The sequence below is a fragment of the Bos indicus genome, chromosome 10 (genome assembly GCF_029378745.1).
Source record: "Bos indicus isolate NIAB-ARS_2022 breed Sahiwal x Tharparkar chromosome 10, NIAB-ARS_B.indTharparkar_mat_pri_1.0, whole genome shotgun sequence".
In the NCBI taxonomy this organism is placed as follows: Eukaryota; Metazoa; Chordata; class Mammalia; order Artiodactyla; family Bovidae; genus Bos; species Bos indicus.
In genome coordinates, this window is record NC_091769.1 from 76,361,525 (window position 1) to 76,388,451 (window position 26,927).

At 42.6% G+C, this 26,927-nt stretch overlaps 1 protein-coding gene across 2 annotated transcripts in view; it reads left to right on the plus strand.

Annotated features, from left to right (window-relative positions):
* The window catches only part of MTHFD1 (methylenetetrahydrofolate dehydrogenase, cyclohydrolase and formyltetrahydrofolate synthetase 1), a 60,697-nt gene that overhangs the window by 7,635 nt on the left and 26,135 nt on the right, over positions 1-26,927 (plus strand). For both annotated transcript variants that reach the window (XM_019969039.2, XM_019969040.2), the window contains exons 2-10: positions 8,107-8,191; positions 16,371-16,430; positions 16,860-16,913; positions 17,785-17,921; positions 18,042-18,142; positions 20,059-20,195; positions 21,074-21,185; positions 25,960-26,087; positions 26,698-26,795. In XM_019969039.2, coding sequence (XP_019824598.2) covers positions 8,107-8,191; positions 16,371-16,430; positions 16,860-16,913; positions 17,785-17,921; positions 18,042-18,142; positions 20,059-20,195; positions 21,074-21,185; positions 25,960-26,087; positions 26,698-26,795 — 912 coding nt within the window. The remainder of the gene's footprint in view (positions 1-8,106; positions 8,192-16,370; positions 16,431-16,859; positions 16,914-17,784; positions 17,922-18,041; positions 18,143-20,058; positions 20,196-21,073; positions 21,186-25,959; positions 26,088-26,697; positions 26,796-26,927) is intronic.

The window sequence follows — 26,927 nt, forward strand, 5'->3', positions numbered from 1 at the left end:
TCCTGGTGGAGACCCCAGTATTTTCTACACTCTTTCCACATTCCCCTCGGATGCTGACCCAGAGGCCTGCTGAATGTCATCTGCTCTAACATTTAGATCTGTGGTTAGACAGTCCTGAAATAGGACTAATTCTGGGTGTTGGGCCCTTGCTTGCAGATCCTGAGACTTGGGGCCACTCCATCACGTCTCATAACTCTTGCTGCCAGCTGGGGATTACACAATGGTACCCTGGAGGCCAGATGTAGTTGTGTTTCGTTGGGCTTACAGATTTATTTTTAAAAATTGGATTACTTCCCAACACATTAGTGTGTAATTACACGTAAGAATCTGGTCGCCTGACGTTTTGAAAGACATGTAAAGTCCAGCAATACTGTACTCGGATCCAGCATCACCAATTTGTTGGGTCTGAGGAGAAGCTGCCCCCACTCCTGTGTGAGGGCAGGGGGAAAGGTGGGACTGTACCTGGCGGTGTGCACCCTCTGACAATGCTTTCCTCTGTGTGACCTTTCTCTAATGTTAATGCACTTTTAGTCTGCTTTTAAAATCCTACCTTTTATAAAGCTCAGTTGTGTCCGCCTCTTTGTGACCCCATGGACTGCAGCCTGCCAGGCTCCTCTGTCCATGGGATTCTCCAGGCCAGACTACTGGAGTGGGTTGCCATGCCCTCCTCCAGGGGATCTTCCCAACCCGGGTATCGAATCCAGGTCTCCTGCATTGCAGGTGGATTCTTTACTGACTGAGCCATCAGGGAAGCCCTTTATGAAGCCTTTCTCCACCAATTCAGTCTAGTTTGTAGTTTCCTCTAGGTCAGTGGTTCTTAAATGGTGACAGTTTTGTCCCTCCTTCCATGGCCACATTTGGACATGTCTGGAGACATTTTTGCTTGTCATATGGCGAGTGGCTGTGTGCTGGTGGCATCTAGAAGGAGAAGCCAGGGATGCTGCTGAGCATCCTGCAATGCACAGGATGTCCCCACAACATAGAATTATCCGGCCCAAATGTCAGTCATGTTGAGATCCATATACCCTGATCTGGAGACCTCAAAAGCATTTATTTTGTCACTGCGTATATGGATTAATGATGACCTTTACGCTCACTGAGAATTTGGAGGTTTATTAGAACTTTACACCAGTTAGCTGTTTTCATAAGTATCAGGTAAGTCACCGTTCCCTTGGGTCTTAGAGAGTTGGAGAGAATTGGATGGAAGAATTTTACATTATAAATTCTCATTGGAGCATAAAATAGATTCATATTAAGTTTTCAAATATATGTTTGAGGTACCTGTCAAGTTTAGTAAATATTTGCATAAAATTATAATCATTGTAAATATTTCGTTCTTAAACATAATAAAAGAGTACTGGTGTTAGTTGATATGCATGTTGATAAAACGTAGTGCTTGATATTATTTCTCACTAAAAATGATGTATCAACAATAAGGTAATTTTTTACATTTATTTTATTGAAGTATAGTTGATTTACAGTGTTATGTTAGTTTCTGCTGTATAGCAAAGTGATTCAGTTCTGTATGTGTGTGTGTATGTGTCTATATATATACATACACACACTCATTCTACTTTATATTCTTTTCCATAATGGTTTATCGCAGGGTACTGATTATAGTTCCCTGGGCTGTACAGTAGGATCTTGTTTATCCATTCTATATATAGAATAGCTGGCATCTGCTACTCCCAAACTCCCAATCCGTCCCTCCCGCACCTGCCCTGCCTTGGCACCCGCAAGTCTGTTCTATGTCTGTGAGTCTGTTTCTGGTTTGTACATAAGTTCATTTGTATCATGTTTTAGATTCCACATATAAGTGATATGATATTTGTCTTTCTCTTTCTGATTTAGTATGATAATCTCTAGGTCCGTTCATGTTGTTGCAGACAGCATTATTTTGTTCTTTTGTATGGCTGAGTAGTATTCCATTGTGTGTGTATCACATCTTCTTTTTTTTTTTTTTTTTCACATCTTCTTTATCTGTTCACTTGCTGATGGACATTTAGCTTGTTTCCGTATCTTGGCTAGTGTGAATAGTGCTGCTCTGAACAGTGAAAGTATAGTTGCTCAGTTGTGTCCGACTCTTTTCGACCCCGTGGACTGTAGCCCACCAAGCTCCTCTGTCCGTGGGATTCTCCAGGCAAGAATACTGGAGGGGGTTACCATTTCCCTCTCCAGGGGATCTTCCTGACCCAGGGATCAAACTTGGGTTTCTCACATTGCAGGCAGATTCTGGGTGCATGTATATCTTTTAAAATTATAGTTTTATCTGGATATCTTCCTGGAGAAGGAAATGGTAACCCACTCCAATATCCTTGCCTGTAGAATCCCCATGGACAGAGGAGCGTGGTGGGCTGCCGTCCATGTGGTCGCAAAGAGTCGGACACAACTGAGCGACTAACATACACACTGGATATCTACCCAGGAATGAGATTGCTTCATCACATGGCAACTCTACTTTTAGTTTTTAGAGGAACCGCCACCCTGTTTTCCATAGTAGCTGCACCAATTTATTACATTCCCACCAACAATGTAGGAAGGTTCCCTTTTCTCCACACCCTTTCCAGCATTTGTTAAACTTTTTGATGATGGCCCTTCTGACTAGCGTGATGTGATATCTCAGCGTAGTTTTTATTTGCATCTCTGTAATTAGCAACGTTGAGCATCTTTTCATGTGCCTATTGACCATCTGTATGTCTTTAGAGAAATGTCTAAGTCTTCTTCCCATTTTTTGATTGCATTGTTTTTTGTTGTTGTTACTGAGTTGTATGAGTTGTTTATATATTTTGGAAATTAAGCCCTTGTCAGTCGCATTGTTTGCAAATATGTTCTTTAACAAGAAAAATAATTTAATTCAATTAAACTTAACTTGGAATTTGAAGTATATACCTTTCTTGGAACACTAGGTGGCCTCAATTGTTTTTACAAGGAACTACATGTTAAGTTTTTCCAAAAAATTTGAAGAATTTTTTAGCAGTATGAGATCTCCAGTGAAAAATAAAACAGCAAATGAACGAAATGAAAATAAAACAAATAAAATCAGACATTTGTGTTTTACTGCATTCTAAAATCTTAACAACCTCCTTGAGGGGAAAGAGAGAAATGTGTGTCCTGGTTTAGAATAGCCCCACATGTTGATGAATGTTCTTGCTTTTTCTCTGATCAACTACTAAAGGCCTATTCAGTGGACTTTTTAAGGATCATTTACAAATTCCTCTAAGCCTGTGTTAACATTTCCGTGTTTGTTGACTGGGCAGCTTTTTTTTCATCATGTAGATTTCTTAGCCATGTAGCTAAATATCCTTTTCTGCCTCCTTTTCCTACCTATAGCTTCTGTTGAAATGTCTTTGTTAGGGTTATATTTTGGCAATGCTTTTTTTTTTTTTTCTCAGGCATAAAATGTCCAGAATTTAAAAATGGGCCCTCCTGTGAAACAGAATGAGTTGGAATTTGTGATGGATTTTTTCAAGAGTAATTGTACAAGACTTGAGGCAAGAGATCTAGGTGACTGTTTAGGGATGTTAGACTTTGACTAGGACTGTTCAAGAGTAATAAGATTCTACAGGGACGTACACCTTTGACTTTTATTAACTAGGGTCTTTGACACTTGGATGTGGTAGAAGTCAGCTTGGAAAAAACTGATAAGTCATGCAGATCCATAGAGATTCAAACAAATTTTGACAGGTTGAGCTATAAATGATTCCACCTTGATTTTTGCAGCTTAGAAAGAAAAGGTAACCCGGAACATTGCATTTTATTGGCCAGCAGCAGAGTTTCTCAGCCTTGGGCACTGTTACCATGAGGGCTGGGTAATTCTTTGCTATGCTTTGCCCTGTGCATTGTCGGGTATGTAATTGCATCTACCCACTAGATGCCAGTAGTAACTTGGTTAAACTTCATCTGTGTCTGTTCATGTTTAATTGGCCATGACTCTCGGCTCAGGACTAGTACCTGTCCTTCAGGACCAGAGAGACTTCGGTGGTTTACTGCTACTTTGTCCTGCTCATGTCAGTGGCACTCTAGTTCTCATTTTTCCTACATCAAGATTGGGATGTTAAAAAAAAAAAAAAAAAAGATTGGGATGTGTCTTCCCTTAGATTTTAGGGTATGTTGATGGAAGATGGTGTGACCAGCATGTGTAGTTCTATTCAGGGATCAGGGATGTATCTCCATATGCCCACTTTTGCCTTGCTTTGCTCCCAAAATTTTTACCAGGATGATGTAACTTGCAGGGCCATGGATAGAAATGAGAGGTGTCTGCAATCAAGGAAGTTTCTGTTGATTGAGGAAGCTTCAGTGATTTGAAAATTTTTCCATTATACATTTAAGCTTTCTAAAAATGAGCTATAAAAAAGTAAAGGGCTTCCCCCTATTTAATTCATCACAGCTTTATGACCCTAAAATAAAGGTAGACAAGGAAGGGAGTATTAGTTTTTCTCTCCATCTTTTTCTTTTATAGTCTCAACTTCAGACATACCTGACACTTGGGTTTGTTTTTCCACTTTTCATTTTAAGGTACTTCAGTTTCTGGCCAAACAAGAAAGCCAAGCAGGGAAAAAAAAAAAAAATTTAAGGGACTTATAGAGACCTAATTATAACTATCTTAATTTCTGCCCCCCACCGCCCCCCTCACCAGGGCAGATCTCCCACCTGATGCTTTAGCGTTCTGTGCTGTCTAGGTCTTGCTTACTGTGCTTTATATGCATGTTAGACCATCTCATTGATATTCTAATCATGTCTCATAAAGAGGCCTAAGTGTTAACTTTTAAACAGAGCTTTGTAGTTGGAAGAATATCCCTGAAAATTTTAAAATGATCCTGCTTCTTAGAAAAAGTTTAAGGGAGGCAGTATAAGTGATCTCAAGCTATAATTTCTTTTAGGGAAAAAAAAATGCACCCTTAGACCCATTTAAATTATAGCATAGAAAATAAAGAACATTTTGTTCTTTGCTCTTAACTTCCTGGGCTGAAACAACATTTTCCACCTAAACTACCTTGTAGTACTGGGTTCCTACAGCTTACTACCTGCTGAGTTTAAGTGTTATTTTTATTTGTCCCTAGATTCTTTCCTTGGGTCTCAAATGCTTACTTATTCTAGAATCCTTATAAGATTTGGTAAATAAATTCACTGTCCTGTCCTTAAAATATTTGTACCATCAGTCTTTCCAGCTCCATCTCACAACCCCCCCAAAACTCAGAGTCCTCTGTATTCCTAGTATTTCCTCTGTGTTTCATGTTTTGTATATCTAGAATACATACTTCTTGCCAGCTTACCACTGATACCGTCCGTAATCTAAGCTACCACCACCTCTTGGCCTGGATTTTACAGTTGCAGTAACTTCTTGCTGATGTCCTTGATTCTCATCTTTCCCCCTTGGGTGTATTCCCAATTCAGCAGCAAGAATAATCCTTTAAAAATGTAAGGCCGAGGACTTTCCTGGTGGTCTAGATGCTTCGGTTCCAATGAGAGTGAGGGTTCCATCCCAGGTTGGGGAACTGGGATCCCACATGTCACAGGGCACAGCCAAAAAGTGTTTTTGTTTTTTTAGAGTTCCATCACGTCAGCCCCATTGAAAACCCTCAAATGGCTTCCCATCACATTCAGAATAAAGGACTATCTACCTGATTTGATTACTGCTTCCTCTTGGACCTCATTTACCCACTGGGGGCCTTTTGCACCTGTTCTTTCTGTAAACTGGCCCTGGGAGAGGCACCTGTCCCGACTGCTTAGCGCCTGTGTCTGCATCTGTGAACAGGAATAAGAACGCTTTTTCTCCCTTGCCTACCGCAGGGGGTTATTGAGAGTCTCAGATGTGTTCGTTTTTCACTGTTGGTTCACCTTACTGTGTCACATAGTGCTAGGAATTGCTTTTTTCTTTTTTAAACACCTACCCCTCCTAGGACTCCCTTCCCCACTGTGGGTTTTTTTTTGGGTGGGGAGGGGGAAGGAGAACCAGTAGAAGCCTCTGCCTGGCACTTTGTGTTAGGTATGACGGTGGTTGCGGGAAGGAAAGGGAGAGGAGAGAGTGGAGACTTGTTCTCTGTAGCAACTTGGGCAGCACTTAAGTCCTCGTGCAGGAGAAACCACTCTGGCTGGGGCTGCTGGGGAGTTTCAGCGGCAGCCCAGGGAGGACTTGGCAACTCTAGTGTTTCCTGTTGTCTTGTGTCAGAGCAGAATTGTGCCTCTGTTCATTAAAATCCCAGTAAAAGAAATCCAGTAGTCAGAATACTTGTGTTGAACTGTATGATTTATAGAATACTGGATTTGAAAAAACAAGGCTACTAGCTACAAGATTTTGCAGTCCTAGTTCTAACTTCTTGTATCCCTAAACATTCTTACCATCTACTAGGCTAACCCGAATAATCTATTCTTTGCTACTCCTGTGCTTTTTTTTGGGGTTACTTTGTTTTTGGTTGTGCTGGGTCTTTGTTGCTGCACTCACGCTTTCTCTAGTTGCAGCGAGTGGGGGCCGCTCTTCATTGCAGTCCATGGGCTTCTCCTTGCAGTGGCTTCTCTTGTCATGGTGCACAGGCCCTAGGGCGTGCAGGCTTCGGTAGTTGTAGCCCATGGGTTCAGTGGTTGTGGCCTGTGGGCTCTAGAGTGCAGGCTTAGTAGTCATGGCACACAGGCTAGTTGCTCTGCACAATATGGAATCTTCCCAGACCAGAGATTGAACCCATGTCCCCTGCGTTGGCAGGTGGATTCTTATCCACTCTACCACCAGAGAAGTCCTCCTGTGCCAGATATGTGTAAAATGTGGAGAGCTGGGGGAGGGAGTAACCAAATTAGAATGAAGGAAGAGATGCTGTGAATATCTGGGCATATTTGTTTGTCAACTGCAGTTAAAATGAAGACAAATGACAAAACTGGTCCTTCAGGAGAGACAGATCCTGTTCAAGTTAACAACTGCATTGTAACTGGACAGTTTAGACTAATTTGAATGTTTACTTACGGATGTAATGGCATTTACTTAATGTCCTATTGTAGAGAAGCTGTATGTTAGTAAATTGATGTATCTTTGTTTCACAAGAGGTTATACTTTCAACTTAGTAAGAGAAATTCTTTTGTGAACTAGGATATAATTTGTAAATTCATGCTGAATTCAGAGTGGGATTCATTGACTTATCATTCAAACTCTGTAGATACCCTGTGACTAGGTAGGGCAGGTTGAGCAGAAGGTGTGAGCTTGAGTTCTTTCCTGTAAACTTTTTTCCAGTAGCACTCAGATAGTGGAAATGGCTGAAAAAGATGAGTATTAGCAGCCTTCCAAAAGCGTTGGTCCAAGTTTCTGTTTGTTCCCTGTATGATTTTGAATGCTGTAAACTTGTATGTTTTTTAAAAATGTTAATTTTATGCTGGAGTATAGTTGACTTACAATGTTTCGGTTTCAGGTGCACAGCAGAGTGATTCAGTGATATATATATATGTCTAGTCTTCAGATTCTTTTCCCATTTAGGTTATTACAGAATAATGAGTTCTCTGTCCTTGTTCTATTTTATATATTCAACTAGATGATCTATTTTATGTATTCAACTAGATGATCTATTTCATATATTCAACTAGTGTGTTTTATGGAGAAGCAAACAGACATTATCTGATGTCGTATGTACTCTATACCACCCATCAGTTTTCCAGGGCTCAAGCAGGCACAGATCTTTTCTAATTCTCACTGACACTGACTGGGCCATGGGTTATGGGACAACTAGTTTAAAACACACTGCTGCTGCTGCTAAGTCGCTTCAGTCGTGTCCGACTCTGTGCAACCCCATAGACGGCAGCCCATCAGGCTCTCCCGTCCCTGCGATTCTGCAGGCAAGAACACTGGAGTGGGTTGCCATTTCCTTCTCCAATGCATGAAAGTGAAAAGTGAAAGTGAAGTTGCTCAGTCGTGTCCAACTCTTAGTGACCCCATGGACTGCAGCCTACCAGGCTCCTCTGTCCATGGGATTTTCCAGGCGAGAGTACTGGAGTGGGGTGCCATTGGCCCTCTCCTAATGTCTGTTTAGTGAAGGTGTTTTTTCAATTTCAACGTACCTAATAATACATATCGCTTATTTGTGACTTGAAGCATTAAGTTTTAACTCCAGTCTTTTCCTTTTTCTCTAGGCAAATAAAGGAGAGACTGAAGAACCAAGTCATTCAGATGAAGGAGGAAGTACCTGGTTTCATACCAGGCCTGGCAATTTTACAGGTATTATGATAGTGTGTTTCCACTAGTATCTTTCTTCCTTTCTCAATCTCTCAGTAGTACTTAAGACAACAAGCACATCAAAGTTCTCCCTCTTTTTTGGCTTCTGTGAAGCCTCAGACCTTTTCAGTTTCTCTGTGCAGGCTACTCCTCTTCAGCTCAACTTCTGCATGTGGACCTGCCCTGGCTCTTGGCTATTCTTTGGGGGTACTTTTCCCTAATCCAGCATCTCTTGATCATTGGTCTTAGGACCCCTTTACACTAAAAAATTTAAGACTTCGGAACTTTTGTTTATATGAATTTATCCATTGATATTTTACTATATTAGAAATGAAAACTAAAAAAAAAAAAAGAAATGAAAACTAAGAAGTTTAAAGATACTTGTATATTTTAAAATGCCAATAGTAAGCTCACTAGATATTAGCATTAAGTAGTATTTTTATGACTTAGTAACTCTTAGAAACATTGGAGTGAGAAGAAGGGCATTGTTTTACATTTTTGCAAAACCCTTTACTGTCTGGCTTAATAGAGAACAGCTGGATTCTTATCCACTTTTCAGTCTCTTCCTCTGCTGGTTTGATTGAAATATATGAAGAACCTTCACATATATCTGACCTTATACAGACATATGGTTGTAAAAGGAAGTGTTCTTTTGATATTCTTCTCAGATGATTGTGGTTGTTTTTCTTTAGTACTATAAGGATTCAGTAAGTAAAATTTTAAAAAGGTAGTTGCAGTGTGAAATCTGAAACTGTTATTAGTGAGCTTCCGTATTTTGTTAAGTCAGAATCTAGTTTTATGTTACAGTTTGAATGGATACTTACCTGTGTGTGGTTTTGTTATGTTCTTCGTTCCTCATCTGAAAAATAATGGTTCACTGAATTATACAAATCTCCCAAATGTTAATACATTTTATTATGTGATATTTTAAAAAATCATGATCATTACTGTCACCAACAAGCTCATCAGAAAAGCCTGTAAGTGTTGAGAAGTTGTCAAGCTCATAGGAAGTACATAAATACCAATTTTTGCTTGAAAGCTCCAATTTTGTCATTAGTTATTTTCCTTGGAGTAGCAGGCTCGCTTTATCCAATTTTGAGAAAATATTTGCCAAATGTTCAAGCCCCAGTAATCATTGTTTGTCAGTTGTTCTTTCGAGTAAATTTGGTGTTTCATTAAAAACTGGCCAGTTCTGCTTGCAAGGCAAGAAAGCACAAATGCTTTTCCTGGTGACAGCCACTTCTGTTTATGGCCCAAGTGCTTTATGACTGCTTCCCCATTCTTTATGCAGAGTATTTAAAAGACATGGACTCAAGGATCAAAGTTTAATAAAAATAATTTTTACTGCATCAAGAGCACTTCTAAGTGAAATTGGTGTGTGTGTTTTCTTTTTTTTTACTGAGTGTGTGTGACAGTGAAGGATATCCTTATGACTAGTACAGTTTGGGGCCATTGTCTTGATTCTTACTAAGTCATCAGCAGTCTTACCCGCCATAACTTTTGCAGCCTTATACACATGTCAATACAATGAAAATGGCAAATGACATCATGGTATTATGATGGCACTAGCAGGTCTTCTAAAAGGGTGTTGGGGTTCCCCAGGAGTGTATGATCCACACTTTGGGAACCATTGCCCTGCACAATTTCATCTGAGTTCCAGACTCTTGGCTTCCAGGACATCACTCCCTTCTCTAATCTTTTTGCTTGCTGTTCCTGTTACCTTGACCATTTAAATGCCAATGCTCAGCCCTCAGACCTCTTTTCTACCTTATTCTTTCTGTAAGTGAGCCCCCAGGCCCATGGCTGCTTGGGAGAATACTTCCTAGCCAAGATTTCTTCCAAGAGCTCCAGGTTCATCCAGTAAGAGGCCTTCAATAAAAAGGCAGAAGGTATTTCATAAATACGTGTCATGTGGACAGATGTACAAATGAATGTCTAAAGGGTTTATTGGGACGACAAGAAACTGATAGCTTGCATTTGAAATTCCGTTCGAAACACCTGGTCCCTCACGTCTCATTTCTTTCTGTATGTGTGTCTCCATATATATCATTTAATTCCTTGCTAAGTTCTGTTCCATGTTCTCTAAGAATTTCAGAGTGAATAATATCCCCCCCATTGCTATACATTATCTGAGAGGCCTTAGTTGACAAGAAAAGCACCGAAGGCCTGTCGTTCTGCTTGGTCTGTTCTGTGCTTTGATGGATTTTCCTTTTTTATTTTACAAATTGCTAAGAATCAAAGGTATATGTTGTGGGTGTACACTTGGTACATTTGTGGGACCAGTTATTTCTTGGCTTATACTTGTGAATTGTTTGTTGTATGAAGAGTAAATGTCATAGACAAGAAATCTGTCTCTGTAAAACCCTTTTTGTAGCAATAGAGAAGGTTTTTTTTCCCTGTTTTTAAAATTGACTTCCAAGCTCCTATTTTAAACTTATTGATTGCAAAGTGTTTTTGTTACATAAATGCTGTTCTGCAACTTGTCTCCTATGCTCTTGCCAATAAAACAGTGGTAGAATATTTTAATCTTGCACTTTAGCACCAGAAGCAATGTCATTCTATGATGCAATGTTATTCTATGATGCAATGTTCACAGATTATGTTGTAATCACATCTGTGCTGCCTCAGACCTCTTTTTTTTTTTTTCCACCCTGGGGACTGGCACCACCATTTCCCCACATACTCAAACCAGAAACCTGAGCTGTGTCTTGTCCTCTCTGCTCTCCACATCATAAGCTCTTGAGACCTCTTCCCTCCTTTCGTATATTTATTTATCTTAAAAATCATTTTGTTTACTTTACTATCATTATTATTATTGGTTGTGCTGGGTCTTTGTTGTTGTGCCTGGGCTTTCTCTAGCTGTGGTGCCCAGGCTTCTCATCGCAGTGACGTCTCCTGTTGCAGATCACAGGCTCTAGGGCACACAGGCTCAAGAGTTGTGGCGTGCAGGCGTGGTCACTCCACAGCATGTGGAATCTTTCTGGACCAAAGATCACGCCCATGTCCCCTCTATCAGCAGGCGGGTTCTTATCCACCGTATCACCAGGGAAGTCCATTTTCCCTCCTCTTGATTTCTGCTGCTCCCACCCCACTCGGGCACTAGTCACACGCTTACAAACTTCTGATCTGGATGCTTCCAGTCTGTCCTTTTACCTGCAGATGCCACCCTTGTCAAAATGCAGATCTGATCACAATCAATCCAGCCACACACACTGCCCATCCTATGCAGAAGGAATGACAGTACTGTTTATGTAATGTCTCTGTAGTTCAAGTGATTGTATGTATTTCTGGTTGTTCTAATTTTTATCTTACCCTCCCCCCTCCCCACACAAAATGGGAGCTGTCTTCCTGTAGACACAGTAATGAAACCAAGCAGAAGCCTGTGGGGTCCCATGTGGTACAAATCTTCCTGTGTCCCCCATTTCTCGTTTGTAGGAAATAGGCTTAATTCAGCCTCCCATAGGGCAGATTCAAACAGTTGCTTATCAGGGAAGGGAGGGGATGTAGAAACACAGGAGAGGGACTGTCTGGAAACAGTAGTACAGCACAGCCTTGGGGCAGGGTCCTGGTTCCTTCTCAGGACATATATATAAAAGTAGCTTTGAGTTATTCTTCAGAACTAAGGCTCCCACACAAGTGAAGGATGGTAACTTCAAGCTGAGCACAAGATTCCTAGAGCACTGCCCTGTTTCCTCACCACCCAATCTGAAGAAAGTCACACACTCTGTAGCTTTCAACCTAAGTCTTGCCTATAAAATCTTTTCCCTGGAGCAGAAGAAAAACTAATGAATAAACCAGTATCCAGGATATTTTACGTTGTAAAACAGGAATCGGAAGACCTTTTTGTCTTGTTCAGTTGCTCAGTCATGACTGATTCTTTGTGACCCATGGACTGCAGCATGCCAGGCTTCCCTGTCCTTAACCATCTCCTGGAGCTTGCTCAAACTCGGTCCAGTGACTCAGTGATGCCATCCAACCATCTCTTCCTCTGTCGTCCCCTTCTCCTGCCTTCAATCTTTCCCAGCATCAGGGTCTTTTCCAGTGAGTCAGCTCTTCACATCAGGTGGCCAAAGTATTGGATCTTCAGCTTCAGCATCAGTCCTTCCAGCGAATGTTCAGGGTTGATTTCCTTTAGGATTGACTGGTTTGATCTCCTTGGTGTCCAGGAGACTCTCAAGAATATTCTCTAACACCGCAGTTCGAAGGCACCAGTTTTTCGGTGCTCAGCTTTTTCTATTGTCCAGCTCTCACAGCTGTGTATGACTGCTGGAAAAACTGCAGCTTTGACTGTGTTTATCAGCATGTTGGCCTTTGTTGGCGAAGTAATGTCTCTGCTTTTTAATATGCTGTCTAGGTTTGTCAAAGCTTTTCTTCCAAGGAGCAAGGGTCTTTTAATTTCATGGCTGCAGTCACCATCCTCAGTGATTTTGGAGCCCAAGAAAATAAAGTCTGTCACTGTTTCCATTTTTTCCTCATTTATTTGCCATGAAATGATGGGACTGGATGCTGTGATCTTCATTTTTTGAATGTTGAGTTCTAAGCCAGCTTTTTTCAGTCTCTTTCAGCTTCATCAAGAGGCTCTTTAGTTTCTCTTTGCTTTCTGCCATTAGGGTGGTGTCATCTGATATTTGAGATTATTGATATTTCTCCCAGCAATCTTGATCCCAGCTTATGCTTCATCCAGCCTGGCATTTCGCATGATATACTCTGCATATAGGTTAAATAAGCAGGGTGACAATATATAGCCTTGATGTATTCCTTTCCCAGTTTTGAACCAATCCATTATTCCGTGTCTGGTTCTACTGTTGTTTCTTGACCTGCATACAGGTTTCTCAGGAGGCAGGTAGGATGGTCTGGTATTCTCATCTCTTTAAGAATTTTCAAAAGTTTGTTGTGATCCACACAATCAAAGGCTTTAGCATAGTCAGTGAAGCAGAAGCAGATGTTTTTCTGGAATTCTCTTGCTTTTTCTATGACCCAGCAGATATTTGATCTCTGGGTCCTCTGCCTTTTTTTAAATCCAGCTTGTACATCTGAAAGTTCTCAGTTCATGTGCTGTGGTTGTACTTGTTATGATGTGATTTGATTTGTTCAGTCACTCAGTTGTGTCTGACTCTTTGCAGCCCCATGGACTGCAGCACGCCAGGCTTCCCTGTCCTTCAGCGTCTCCTGGAGTTTGCTCAAACTCATGTCCATTGAGTCGTTAATGCCATCCATCCATCTCATCCTCTGTCATCCCCTTCTGCTCCTGCCTTCAATCTTTCCCACCATCAGGGTCTTTTTCAGTTAGTCAACTCTGCATCAGGAGGCCAAAATATTAGAGCTTCAGCTTCAGCATCAGTTCTTCCAATGAATATTCAAGATTGATTTCATTTAGAATTGACTGGTTTGATCTCCTTACTGTCCAAGGGACTTTCAAGAATCTTCCCCAACACCTCAGTTCGAAGCATCAATTGTTCAGCTCTCAGGGCTGGGTAATTTCCTAGGCTAGGAAGTAGGAAGATTATTCCAGTTACTTTGGAGAAGTGGCAGGGATTTCCAGGAATTGGGCCACTACCCACGTTTTGGCCTTTTATGGTCACCCTGGGAACTGTCGTGGTGCCTGTGAGTGTGTCATTTAGCTTGCTAATGTATTGCAGTGAGCATATAATCAGGCTCCACTGGAAGTAGATGGCTCTACTGCCATCCTGTACCTAATGGATTCTAACCGATTTTTGTGGTATCCTGTTCTTTAACGGTTGTCGTTCTTTTAACTGTTGTGCCCTGCCCCCTTCCCTTCTGTCTCAATAGGACCTTTTTTGGATGATGTAATTGAACTCCTTCAAAGAAGAAATTGGTATTTCTGATAAAATGCTTAAGTGATTTTTTTTAATATAAACTATAATGGGATTAAGATTTGTTCTGGGAAACCAGTGTGCCATCCACCCACTCGACTGTCAGTCAAGAAATCGACTGTTCTTCAGCTAAACATTCCTTTTGCGTCCAGTTTGAGAATGATTGTGTAACCATTTTCCCTATTAGCTGCCTATGCTGAGTGTTTCACCTGGATCCTAAGAGGCGTTTTCCTTTGCCTTAGGATTACAATCAGACTTTGATGTATGCTCGTAACTCTCAAGCTTTTTTTAAAAACTAGTGGTCATTTTGGAGTTTTAGAAAAATTCCTTCAGAAACATCCAGACAGAAATAGCAACAACAACAAAAGACTTCAGATTTTCGTAATACTAAATGCCAAAGACAGCAACCCTGAAGGAAAATGTTGTGACTCCAAACTTGGCCAAATTTGTCCTTTGAGTGCAAAGACGGCAGAGAGAGATTTTCAGGTACACATGGACTCGGGAGAATAGCCCACACCTTTCCAGGAAAAGTGACTTACAGGTGTATCTCAGCTACATCAGAGATGAAGATAAAGTATAGAACAGTTGTAATTTATTAAAAAAAAAAAAACAGCAGGGAGTGATAAAAACCATTTAATCTCAGTTAACTAATTATAGTTATGAATATGGTCTACTTAAAAAACATACAACCTAAGAGCTGTGAGTCGTTTATTCAGTGTCTAACTGAAGGCTGTACCCCAGGAGACAGCAGTAGTCTCTCCAGTTGCTCAGAGAAACTGTTCCAAAGAGTTCGGAGGAGGAGCCAGTATACATCTGTGAATGTGGACTGGGGATACAGGCAGTGAGGATCTCAGTGAAAGGTTAACTGCGGGCGCCAGGATCAGATATCTCAATGATTTTAGTGCTTTTCTGTGTGTGAGAAGATGCGTGAATCTGGGGTCATTGACATTCTTCCTAAGACACACATTTTAACTGTCTGAGGGGCCCACACATCCAAAACATGGAATACTGCAACCTGAATTCCTCTCAGGGTGGACTTGCAGATCAGTGACTGTGGTGGCTAATGACATGATCCTTACAGAACTGGAATGGCAGGAGGCATCGTTTGTTTACAATATAAGGAAAAACAAAATACTCTTACCTTTTTTATTTGATCTAAAAATCCCGTAAGGTATTAAATCTGGTAACCAAATCAGTGAAGGTTGGATGATAGGGGCAAAGGTGAAAAGGACAGGAAAGATGAGCTTAAAATCCCTAAATTTCCCTAAAATCATAGGGAAATCCTCCCAGTAAGCAGCTAATGCATTTAGGTGCAGAAAACCAAATACCCTTCACTGGACTCCTCTGGCTGTCTTGAAATTCAGCTTAGCACTGGCAAAACTTCATCACTGAAGTGATGAAGTGAACAGTTAGGCCATGTTCTGTGAACCTGTGTTCCGTGAACCTAAGGAGAGCCTCCAGGAACAGCATCAAGTGACTAAGCCCGGAGCTGCTCTGTTCCTAGGGCCAGCTGCTTTCTCCAGAGTTGCCCTGTGTAAAGCAGCCACACATCACTTATCTCTGGTGTCAAGGGACCTACAGTTTTTCCCTCTACAGTTTGGGGAGAAACCAAACTTATTGTGATAAATCACCCCGAGAGGACATTTCATCATTGAAAAGAGCAAATGTCAGCACTGGGGGAAATATTTGTAAAGGAAATTTTTTAGGTAAGTGATTACAGTGAAAACCTATGTATATCCATGATTAAAGAAACAGGGACCATCTTGAGACCTAGCATGGTGGGTCGGAGAAGTTGGCTTCTGTATACTCTTTCCTCTCTGTCTTGAGGGCTGCAGACTGCCCTTTGCCTGGCATAAGCGAGTGTTGTGTGTGAGCTGGGAATAGTTCGGTGCACCCTCGCTGATTCCTCTTTTCTGTGGCTGAGCCTGAGAGCTTTGCCCTGCCCCCAGATGTGGGGAGAGGGGGCAGATGTCTTACCAGAGCTACGGTGTGTTCTTGCATGTTGACAGTTCCTCCGCCCCCCTGCCCTGTTGCTCTGGCTCATCCGCTTGCTGGCAAGCAGAGATTCCCCATGGTTTAGGCAGGCCATTGCTCCCTCAGTTAGTTTCCAGAGCAGGTGCTGAAGTGTCTTTTCTTTGAGGGTCAGGCGTGCGTTGCTCTGTTTGGTACTGCCTGCTGTATTCGCATCTCCATGCTGTCCCGGCATCCTCCTTATTCTCCTGTAAAAGTTCTCGGGAGCAGGAGTCTCATAATTAAACATTGCTTTTATCAAAACTGAAATTTTATAAGCTTTGCCATACAGTTTGCCTTTCCCTAATCATCCGATTTGCATGTTTTTATTATTCCAGGTTGGCAACAGAGATGACTCTAATCTTTATATAAATATGAAGTTGAAGGCTGCTGAGGAGGTAAAGCCCAGAAAAATGGTGCCAACACCCCACCTCAGCTCCCACCCTTCCCCGTCTCCGGTTCCTGTCTGTCACCCCTTGCGCTCCTCCCACAAAAACTTTCATCACCCACAGCAGACTTCAGGTTATCTATTTTTCAAGTTAGAAATGGGTGACAGAGCTTGGGCCTGTCGTTGGCCCTGCAGTGTTTTCGAGTCAGTGATCTGATTCTAAAGAGCAGGCGTAGAGAACATAAACGTGCCTCAGTTCGGTGGCAACAGTTAACAAGGGAAGGATGGGGGATCAAAGCAGGAGACTCATTCTTCAGGACATGTGAGGGTGGAATGACGCCCGCCTCACTTGCTTTGGTTTAGTCACATCTGCAGAGGAAACAGGCCCATGTCTCAAGTCCTTTTGCCATGTATCCGTTTTAAATGTTCATTCTTGCAGATCGGGATCAAAGCCACGCACATTAAGTTACCCCGGACGGCCACGGAATCTGAGGTGAGCAGTTAGGAGTCGGCTATTAAGAGGGCAGCTGAAGTGCTTTTCTTACTGGTTTTAGTTTCAGAGAACTTTAGGGGCTGATACATTCAGCACACAAGAGACCTCCAGATAATTCTTTGTCTGCACATTCAGCCTCCAGAAAATCTTTGAAAATCAGTAAATGGGGCAGTGCCAGCTGTGAATGTTGGGTACTTGCAGTGTAATTGCCCATGTTTTGCTTCCAAATCACTTGCGATGTTCATTAAAAACTGATCGTTGGCCTGTCGTTTTGTGTACTTTAAAAATGAAAACGTATATTTCATTTACATGCTGTTCAAGAATAGGCAGAACAAATCTTGGGTGAGTCAAGCCGCAACTGTGGTTGCCGGTAGGTGGGGGATTGGCTGTGACACGACAGGAGGGAAAAAGGACTTTCTTAGGTCGTGGATATGTTCTACATCCACACAGTCCAGCAGGGCAGCCACTGACCCCATGTGCTCATTTAACTAAAATGAAATAAAATTTGAACTCCCGAACTAGCCACATTTCAAGTACTTCGGGAGCCACTATTGTGAGGTACAGATTATAGAACATTTCTGTCATCACAAAAGCCTTGGTTTAGATGATGATAACATGAATTTTACTGTGTAGCAGTAGATTATTAAAGCTTTTAGCTCTCTTATTTGATGGATTTCTTACCAGACACCTGAAGATGACCTTCTGTGTTAAGGTAGAGTTGCTCTAGAATGCAAGGTGAGAAAGCTACAGTTAAACTCTCGGTGTATGGAGGGGGCAGGGGTGAGGTAGCCTGGCTTTTGGCTTGGGAAGTGTTTCTCTACCCTTGTGATTGCTCCATGGTACATTAACTGGTATGTGGTGTGACTTTTAGGTGTTAAAGTGCATCACATCATTGAACGAAGACCTCACGGTGCACGGCTTCATAGTGCAGCTGCCTTTAGATTCAGAGAATCCCATTAACACTGAAACGTTGGTCAATGCTATCGCCCCCGAAAAAGATGTGGATGGGTGAGTTGGCTTGGCTTTCTGCACCACGTTGCTTGATTCCGATTAAAATATATTCCTATTTGAGGAACATGTCATTTTGTTTCTAAAGAGTAAAAATACCTATCACTTTCCTTGTTTTAGATTGAATAGCATCAGTGCTGGAAAACTTGCTAGAGGGGACCTTAGTAACTGTTTCATCCCTTGTACACCCAAAGGATGCTTGGAACTCATCAAGGAGACAGGTAAAAACAGAAACAAAGCACCTTTTGGGGAACGTGGTCTATACCTTTGGAGGTTTAGGGGAGATACGCTGTGGGCCCTAAAGAAGCAGGCTTGATTGGCATAAGGACCTGTATGCTAGGGGCTTCTTGACTTAAATTCTCAACGTTCTCAACAGCCCTATGAAGTAGGTACTCTTACTGTTTAATAGCTGAGAAGACATTCTCAGAGTGATCGAGTCATTTGTCCAAGAGGCAGCAGAGCCAAGATTTGAACTCAGAGTTATTTGAGTTCAAAGCAGATTATTGTGTGTGGAAAAACCAATTTGGTAATACAAATTCATATTGTCTGTAGGGTGAAAAATCCCCACCCCAAAATGGGCCACTGAGCTATTGTAGTTCTAGCAAATGAATCCCTTGAATAACCAACCCCCTAGTACCTAGTCAACATGTTGGTATTTTAATTTCATCATGAATACTTTTTAGCAAAGGTTATTTTTTTTAACAAGGAAGTGTGCCCTTTTTAGAGGAAGTGGATCAGAAATTTCAAGTGGAAAGTGTTGGCTAACATAAGTGAAAATTTTCTGTGGCTGGCAAGGAAAGGTCAAGGTATAACCCTTGGGACAGCTATTGCTGATCAGTCCTACAACTAAATTTATCCTCTATGACTTGTTTAGCCTACAGTGTATTACAACTCGATGGAAACCAGTCCCTTAGGCTGCAGCAGCTGTAGGGCCTCCACCTCCTCTTGTTGATTTTAATTAATTTTTATCTATTTAAGCTGCACTGGGTCTTAGTTGCAACCTGTAGGATCTTTAGTTTTAGCATGTAGGATCTAGTTCCCTGACCAAGGGATCAAACCCAGATCCCCATACATAGGAGTGAGGAGTCTTAGCCACCGGGTCACCAGGGATATTCCCTCTTGTTGATATTGAAGCAACAGTTTGCCCTAGTGAGCTTCAAGTCCTTTGCTGAACCCTAAAAAGTATAGAAAGTTACCTTATAAACACTTCACAATTTGAGGGCTTTACTTCTAGATGTTCATGGTGTTAGCATTATATAGAAACTTCCCTATTTTTGGATAGAGTTAATGTTACACAAGAAGCATAAATTGAACACAAATTGCCTTGAGTTGGCTTCAATGGGACTGGGTGTAGGGCCTTAGCAGAGACCTCATCTCTGCTCGCCTTTGCATGGCAGCTCCTTCTCAGCTCTGCTTGGTCTCCCGGAGCAGCTCCAGCCTGTTCCATCCTTGTGCCTAAGAGTGATGGGGCGGATCTTGTTGGCCAGGGGATGAAATACAGTCATTCGTCCACACTTGGGTCCTCACCCATATCAACTCTATTGCAGAGAGTATGTTGGTCCTGAGAGATGTTGGGACAGTGCCAGAAGAATGAGTACTCAGTAAACAAAAAGAAAGCTTTATATTACAGTTAGGTTCCCCTTTATCACTTCCCTGCAAATAACCCTGTGGCTCAGGCCCTAAGCCAAAAGAGAAATTTGGATGAGGAACTAAAGAATTACTGATACGAATCTTAATTTCTTTCACTTCTCTCCTCCACTCCATTAACACGCACCCTATTTCTTATAACTTTTTCCCAGGTAATGTAATCTGCTCTCTGCTTCCATATGGCTGTTAAGCTGTATGTCAGCGTTTCTTTCTGCTTTGAGTGTAGGTTTTCTTCCCACTCTGCTATGACTCAGTAAATGGATCTTGGCTTAAGCTCCGCTCCAAAACCCACTTGCAAGAAGGCCACATGGACAAGTCCCAATTTTGTAGCTGAAACCCTGAGTTGCCAAAGAAGGGATGGTTTTAGGAAGATTTGTTTTTGATGCTAAGAACCTGTTTTTGTGCACTTGTTCAGAATTTTCCCATTTAGGTGGCTTGCAAAGGAGGGCAGCTTCCCCTGTTCTCTGATGCTCTCTGGCTTGTCTTTCAGGGGTGCAAATTGCTGGAAGGCACGCTGTGGTGGTCGGGCGCAGTAAAATCGTTGGTGCCCCAATGCATGACTTGCTTCTATGGAACCATGCCACAGTGACCACCTGCCACTCCAAGACTGCCAATCTGAAAGAGGAGGTAAGGGATCCAGAGTGGAGTGGAAGGGGTATGTGTGTGCGTGCACACACACGCATGCTCACATTTGCATGCACGTTCCCATGTGGTGGGGGTTCTTGCGTAATGGGAATAGCTAACATTTCAGTGCCAAAAATTGTCGTGTACTTTACCTCATTATTTCATTTAACCCCTCTAACAATTCTATGATTCTTGTCTATTTTACAAGATGAAGAAACAAATTCAGGTTTAAAACTTGCCCAAATTTATACAGATTTTGTTCTGACTGTATTTTTCTCCACCAGTCCATCCCGCGGTAGATAGGGGTTAGCAGTACAGGAACTGAGACTGACCCCAGGCTGCCAGATCCCGGATACGTGACGGGGTGGCCTCAGAGGTGGAGGTGTCTAGAGGAGGATGTGGACGGTGGTCTTGTGACCTCAGTCACAGCTTGTTCTTGACACCTGGGCTCAGGAATTCTCATACAGACACATCGCATTGACAGTGCAGGCTCGTAAACGTGGGGAGAGACCAGGAGAGGCCCAGCATCTCTTTAATCCTCCCCAAGCAATGTTCTGTGGAAGGTGGTAGTTCCCACCTCCTGGGGAAGAGGCATGTAACTCAGGGACGTTGTTTCAGGCCTGTGGCTCTAAGCCTATACGCCTCCCTACCTTGCAGGTTTTCATCAGGTTCCCCATTCAGTAAAATATCTAGTGAAAGGGGAGGTTTTGACATGTGTAGGAATGAGCACAGTATACAAAGAGCTGTCAGAGACTATGCGGCCTGCATAAAATAGCAGATGACGAAGAATGTCGTGTAAAACAGGGGTGTCCTTTCCGCTTCTACATTTTTTTTTTATGTGTCACTGTTAAGTTTCTGAAGTCAGAACCATCTTTTTCTAGATAAGTAAAGGTGACATCCTGGTGGTTGCAGCTGGTCAACCTGAAATGGTGAAAGGGGAGTGGATCAAACCTGGGGCGATAGTCATCGACTGTGGAATCAATTACGTCACAGGTAAGTGTTGCGGGGAAGAAGGTGGTTTCTGGAGGCAGGCTGGGACAAGGAAGATGAAGCCTAAGCAAGAACCTTTTGTCCCGTTTTAGGCTTGAAGTGTTAAGGTTCAGAGCGATCAGCCTGCCCTTGGGCTCGTGAAGTTAGTAGATGGCATAGTTGCCTCTTGGCAGGAAGAAGCTGTGATTTTAGCCACTGTGCCGTGCAGTCCCAAGATGACCTAGAGATGGGGTGGTGTTTAGTTATTAAGTCATGTCTAACTCCTGCGACTGCATGGACTAGCCCACCAGGCTCCTTTGTCCATAGGATTTCCCAGGCAAGAATAGTGGAGTGGTTGCCATTTCTTTCTCCAGGTGATCTTACTGACCCAGGGATCAAACCCGGGTCTCCTGCATTGCAGATGGATTCTCTATAGACTGGAGCCACCAGGGAAGAAGCCTCACCTTGAGTGGATTTTAGCAAAGGACAGTTAAAGCGTAGTGTGATCTTTACAAACTGCTCTGAAACTCCAGGAGACGGATACATAGTGTCAAGAGAGCTCCAGTTAGGGATTTGCAGAGGTGTTTGACCTGCACCTTTTCTAGACCAAGGATAATGCTAACATTATAGTCATGTCTGTAACTGTCCTTGAATCCTCATCCCTAAGTTACTCCTCATGGCCCTGTTTGGTTAGTAATATCATCACCGTTCTTCCTTCCCGCAGATCTGAAACCTTTCAGTTTCCCTCCCAATCATTCCACGTATAGATCCATTCTCAGTGTCACCACTGAGTGTCCCCCTCTCCAGTGGATGTGCTACCATAAATGTCTCCCTGGCTTCCCTACCACCAGCTGCCTCCCACTCTGGTCCATCTGCGTGCTCTTGCCAGGTTTGGGGGCTTGACGTGGACTTGTGAGCCTCTCTCTCCCGTGTCACCTGTCAGACTCCTCAGCCCTGTACTAGTTTCGGCCACCTCTGTGGGCTTTTTTCTCACATGCATTTTGTGAATACCTGTCTTAACTATTGTAAAGTGGACCATGTGCCCCCCCAACACACACACACACACATGCCTGTTTTCCTTTGCAGCTCCTCTGCGTCTGTAGTGGGACAGGCTGTTCTCTGATGAAGTTTTCAAACATAAAAGCTGAAAGGACAGTTTAGTGATACTTGTGTACATACTTTGTGAGTTTAAAAAGGGAACAATTTTTAATCAAGCGATCATTTCTGTGCATGGGGCACCACTCCAGGCCTTGGGCTACAGAGTCGAATAAAACTCATCTGTCATCTTCATTTTCAGCAACTTCCTGCCCACCTCTTCTCTGTCTGAAATGTCCATTCTTCCTTTCAAACCTTGTCTTATTTCCCTTCATCAGAAGAGGATCTCTCCTTTGAAAGTGCTTTTCTTCTCCCTCCCGTCCCACAGAACTTGGTGTTTCTCTCATCGTATGTGTCTCTTTTTCTCCACTTGTCTGCCCATGGGTGCCTCGGGGCAGGTCTCTGTAGTCTCATGTCCAGCTTAGGCCTGCTGACAGCAGGCCCTCATCTGTTGGATTGTTGAAGAGAGTTATAGCAAGAATATTCTTTTTTTCTCCCTTCCCAGCTCAGGTTTGAAATATTGACACTAAGCTGCCAGGAACATTAGTCACTGTCAAGCCTTCCGTTTTTAACCTCCCTCCCACTCTCGGTACCATGATTTTAAGACAGTAGCTCACAATTGATCACTCATTGTCTTGTAGTGTAATTATCTGACGGGTGATAAAGACATTGCTCTCCTATAACTCCTCGCTCTCAGTACTTGCAATGTGACATTCAGGCTCCTTGTGTTTAAAACCTTGCATCTTCTGTAACATAGTTCTGCTGTTGGCTTTTTTCTGTTTGGGACTGAATTTGAGAGATGAAAGAAAAGCCTGGGTAGGGTTCTCAAGTCTCACAGTTTGGCATGAAATGCTGACTTACACTTGAAACTTACCTCCCTTTCACATTTATTTCTCACATAGAAGATGAAATATGAATAGTCAAAGCAGTATCTTTCCTCCTGGTCAGCTGTACTTTTTTCTGGTCCTGGTCATTTAGGTGAATAAGCATCAACAAGCCTGGATGTTACTGTTCCCCAAGGAGGGCAGGATTGCTGTTACCAATCCATGGATGAGCAGGGGGACCTAAGACTGCTCTTTGCAAATGTTCATTCTTAAAGCACCATGTTCCACAGCTAGGCCACTTCTTAGTTCATATTTTGATTATTCAAATCATTTGTATGGTCCATTCAGGGATAATGTCTTAAGTCATTTTCCAAATTCAGGATGAATTAAGGTATGGTTTTTTGTTGTTGTTTTTTTACGGAATTTTTTTTTAAGATTCAAGTGCATAGCAGAAAGCGCTGGCCAGAGAAACATGTGAAAGTGTTCTGTCTGCTTGGCTTACTAAAGATTGTTTGAGAAGGGCTGGATTAATAGTGCTTTATTTGGCAGGGTTATAAAAGTGGGAACAGATTCCTCACTGCCCCCCCATCCAGTCTCAATCTATTTAGTGTAGTGGCTTCTATGCTGAACCCTGTTACTAGGATCCCCAAATTACACACGAAGGACTTAACGTTCAGCTGCGTCTTTTTTTTTTTTGCCATTCTGTCAGGCTTGTGGGATCTTCGTTCCCCAGCCAAGGACTGAACCTGTGCCCCTACAGGGGAAGCACAAGAGTACTAACCACTGGACCTCTAGGGAATTCCCTCAGCTCATCTTAAGTAGTTTTGTGCTAATAATTCCTGATGAAGCAAATTCAGGGGCTGGGATAAGTAACCAAAATGTGTGTTGGTTATTGAAGCCATATGCTTAGATCAAGACATGGCTACGCTGACCACATTACACCCTCCATGAAACCCTGTCCATCTTCTCGACCCAGGGGTAGAACCCTGGTGTCCTGCATGCAGGCAGATTCTTTACCATCTAAGCCGCTAGGGAAGCCCATGCGTATATCAGGGCACTGAGGCTAGCCCTGATGGTGTTTGAAGGAGGGGCAGAGCTGAGCTCACCCAGTTCAGCATTAAGCTGTGCAGTCATTGATACATCTCCTGTACGTATGGAGAAACACAGGGAGAAAGGGACTAACATTCATAGAGAGAAGGAGGTGTAGGGGTATTTTTAGCTGACTTTGGTGTTAGAAAGTTGAAACCTATACAGAAGGCAGCGCTGAATTGTATTTCCTTGGCATCTTGAAACGACCTTTGTGGTTATGGTAGGAAATGTTCTCCTGTTGCCATAACTTGTTGCCTTATAATCTAGAAACCTGAAACCATCGTAAGGATTTCTGTACCCTGCCCCCTTAGAGTATGTATAGAAAATATGTATCTAGAATGGGTGGGGAAGGAAATGGCAACCCACTCCAGTATTCTTGCCTGGAGAATCCCATGGACAGAGGAGCCTGGTGGGCTAGAGACCATGGGGTCACAAGAGTCATACACGACTTAGCGACTAAACCAACCACCACATCTAGAATGGGAAGAGAAACCCTTATGTTTGGAGAATGGTTTTTTTTTTTCAGTTTCAAGAAACACAATTTCTCTCTTGAGTCTTCACAAGCCTCTGAAATAGGTGGTGTTCATCCTTCTTTGTCCCTTTGGACTTTTCATGAGTAAGGAGCCCATAGGGGCTGAGGACTCCAGGTTAGTAGAAGAGCTGATCCTAGAGCCGAGGTCACTTAATTCTGGGTTTTTGGCTGAACCTAAGCAATGGCAACCCACTCCAGTACTCTTGCCTGGAAAATCCCATGGGCGGAAGAGCCTGGTAGGCTGCAGTCCATGGGGTCCCTAAGAGTCGGACACGACTGAGCAACTTCACTTTCACTTTTCACTTTCATGCATTGGAAAAGGAAATGGCAACCCACTCCAGTGTTCTTGCCTGGAGAATCCCAGGGACGGGGGAGCCTGGTGGGCTGCCATCTATGGTGTCGCACAGAGTTGGACACAACTGAAGTGACTTAGCAGCAGCAGCAGCAAGGCTTTCTTTCTTATTTCTGGTGTTCTGTTCAAAAAGATGAAATGGCTAAGATCCTACCAGGTCCTGCCTGGAAGCCTGAGAGCCTCAAGGTCCAGCCCTGTCCCCAGCCCCTCCCAGAAGTGCTCTGAAGCCAAGTGTAGGACGTGGTTCGTGTGTGAGCAGTGATGCATCGTGGGATTTTTGTTCTCTTGAATAGCTATTCTTTGCTGCTGAGATTCGTAGTTGTTCTTGTATCCTTTTAAGGGGAGTGTAATTATATTCTTTGCCTTCTGCATACATTTAAGTAGCTGCTCGTCTTTGGAATTGGATGTTGAATTGTTCCTCCAGCTCCATGCCTGGAGCTTACCAAATGTGACAGTTGCTGTAGAAACCGTATCTAGCAGCTGTGATGTAGCTGGAGCTTTGTGCACCCAAAAAATTCCTTTGAAGGCCTTGGCAAATTAACATTTTAAAAGGTGCTTATTATATACAGGGTGGTTGGCTGTAAGAATACAAAACAGTTGGTATTTTATTTGCCACCTGACAGATGACAAAAGGATTCTCCTGGTTCTGAAAAACCAGTTAAGCATCTTGGGGAATTTTGCAGGTAGAGTAAGTCTCTCCCTAGGAAATAGCAAATACCTGTTACCCCACAGCTTTTTAAAAGTAAAGCAGGCACTTGAACCAGATGGGCCAGCACCCCCTAAACTCGACTAAGTTTTTGGAACAAGCTATTGTAATAATTGATCACATAACTTAGACATAAACACCAGGATTGCGATTCTGAGGCTGGGCTTTGATTTTTTTTTTTTTTAAACCTGTTTGACCAGATGATACAAAACCAAATGGGAAGAAAATTGTGGGTGATGTAGCGTACACGGAAGCCAAGGAGAGGGCAAGCTTCATCACCCCCGTTCCTGGTGGCGTCGGGCCCATGACAGTGGCGATGCTAATGCAGGTGCGTGTGGGTGCAAGTTTCTATAATAGTTCTACAAAACTGATAGAATTCTAGGGAGTGCATTTCTCTTCAAGTAGAAATGTCATAGAACCTACTCAAAATCTGAGTAAGGATGTGACTATTTGGAAGAAAAAAAGGAAATGAAAGACCAAAGAAGTAGAATCAGGCATATTAATAAAGGGAATCAGGGGTAGCACGATTCTAATTTCCTCTGGAATGTGATAACTTCAGGGGGAAAAAAACTGTATAAACACCCTGTTTGTATAAAAACTTCAGGGGGAAAAAAACTATATAAACACCCTGTATGTATAAAAACTGTATAAACACCCTGTATGTATAAAAACTGTGTAAACACCCTGTATGTTAAGGCTTTGCTCGGTCTGTTTTGGCTTACTGCCCTTCGTAACATACACCAGCTGATGGGGGCGAGGCACACAGCCCAGGGCGTCCTGGCTGCTCGTAGACTCTGGCCTACAGTTGAAGCGTGTTAATAATCGGATCATGAAGCTGTTCATTTTGTAATTGAACTTGAGTGACCAGGATAAAGAATTGAGGTGGAGGTTAGAAAATCATCACCTCTTCTCAGTTCCATTCATGTCATTTTGTTTAGAGCACAGTAGAGAGTGCAAAGCGTTTCTTGGAGAACTTCAAGCCAGGAAAGTGGATCATTCAGTATAACAAACTTAACCTGAAGACACCCGTGCCAAGGTAAAATATTTTACTGTTTAAAAAAAAAATTACTGTGTTAAAACTCCGTGGATTGTTAGGTTTTTAACTGATGGTTAATGTGTATGCCCCTTCTGAAGGGGATTGGAGTGAGTCATTACTACGATGGGATTC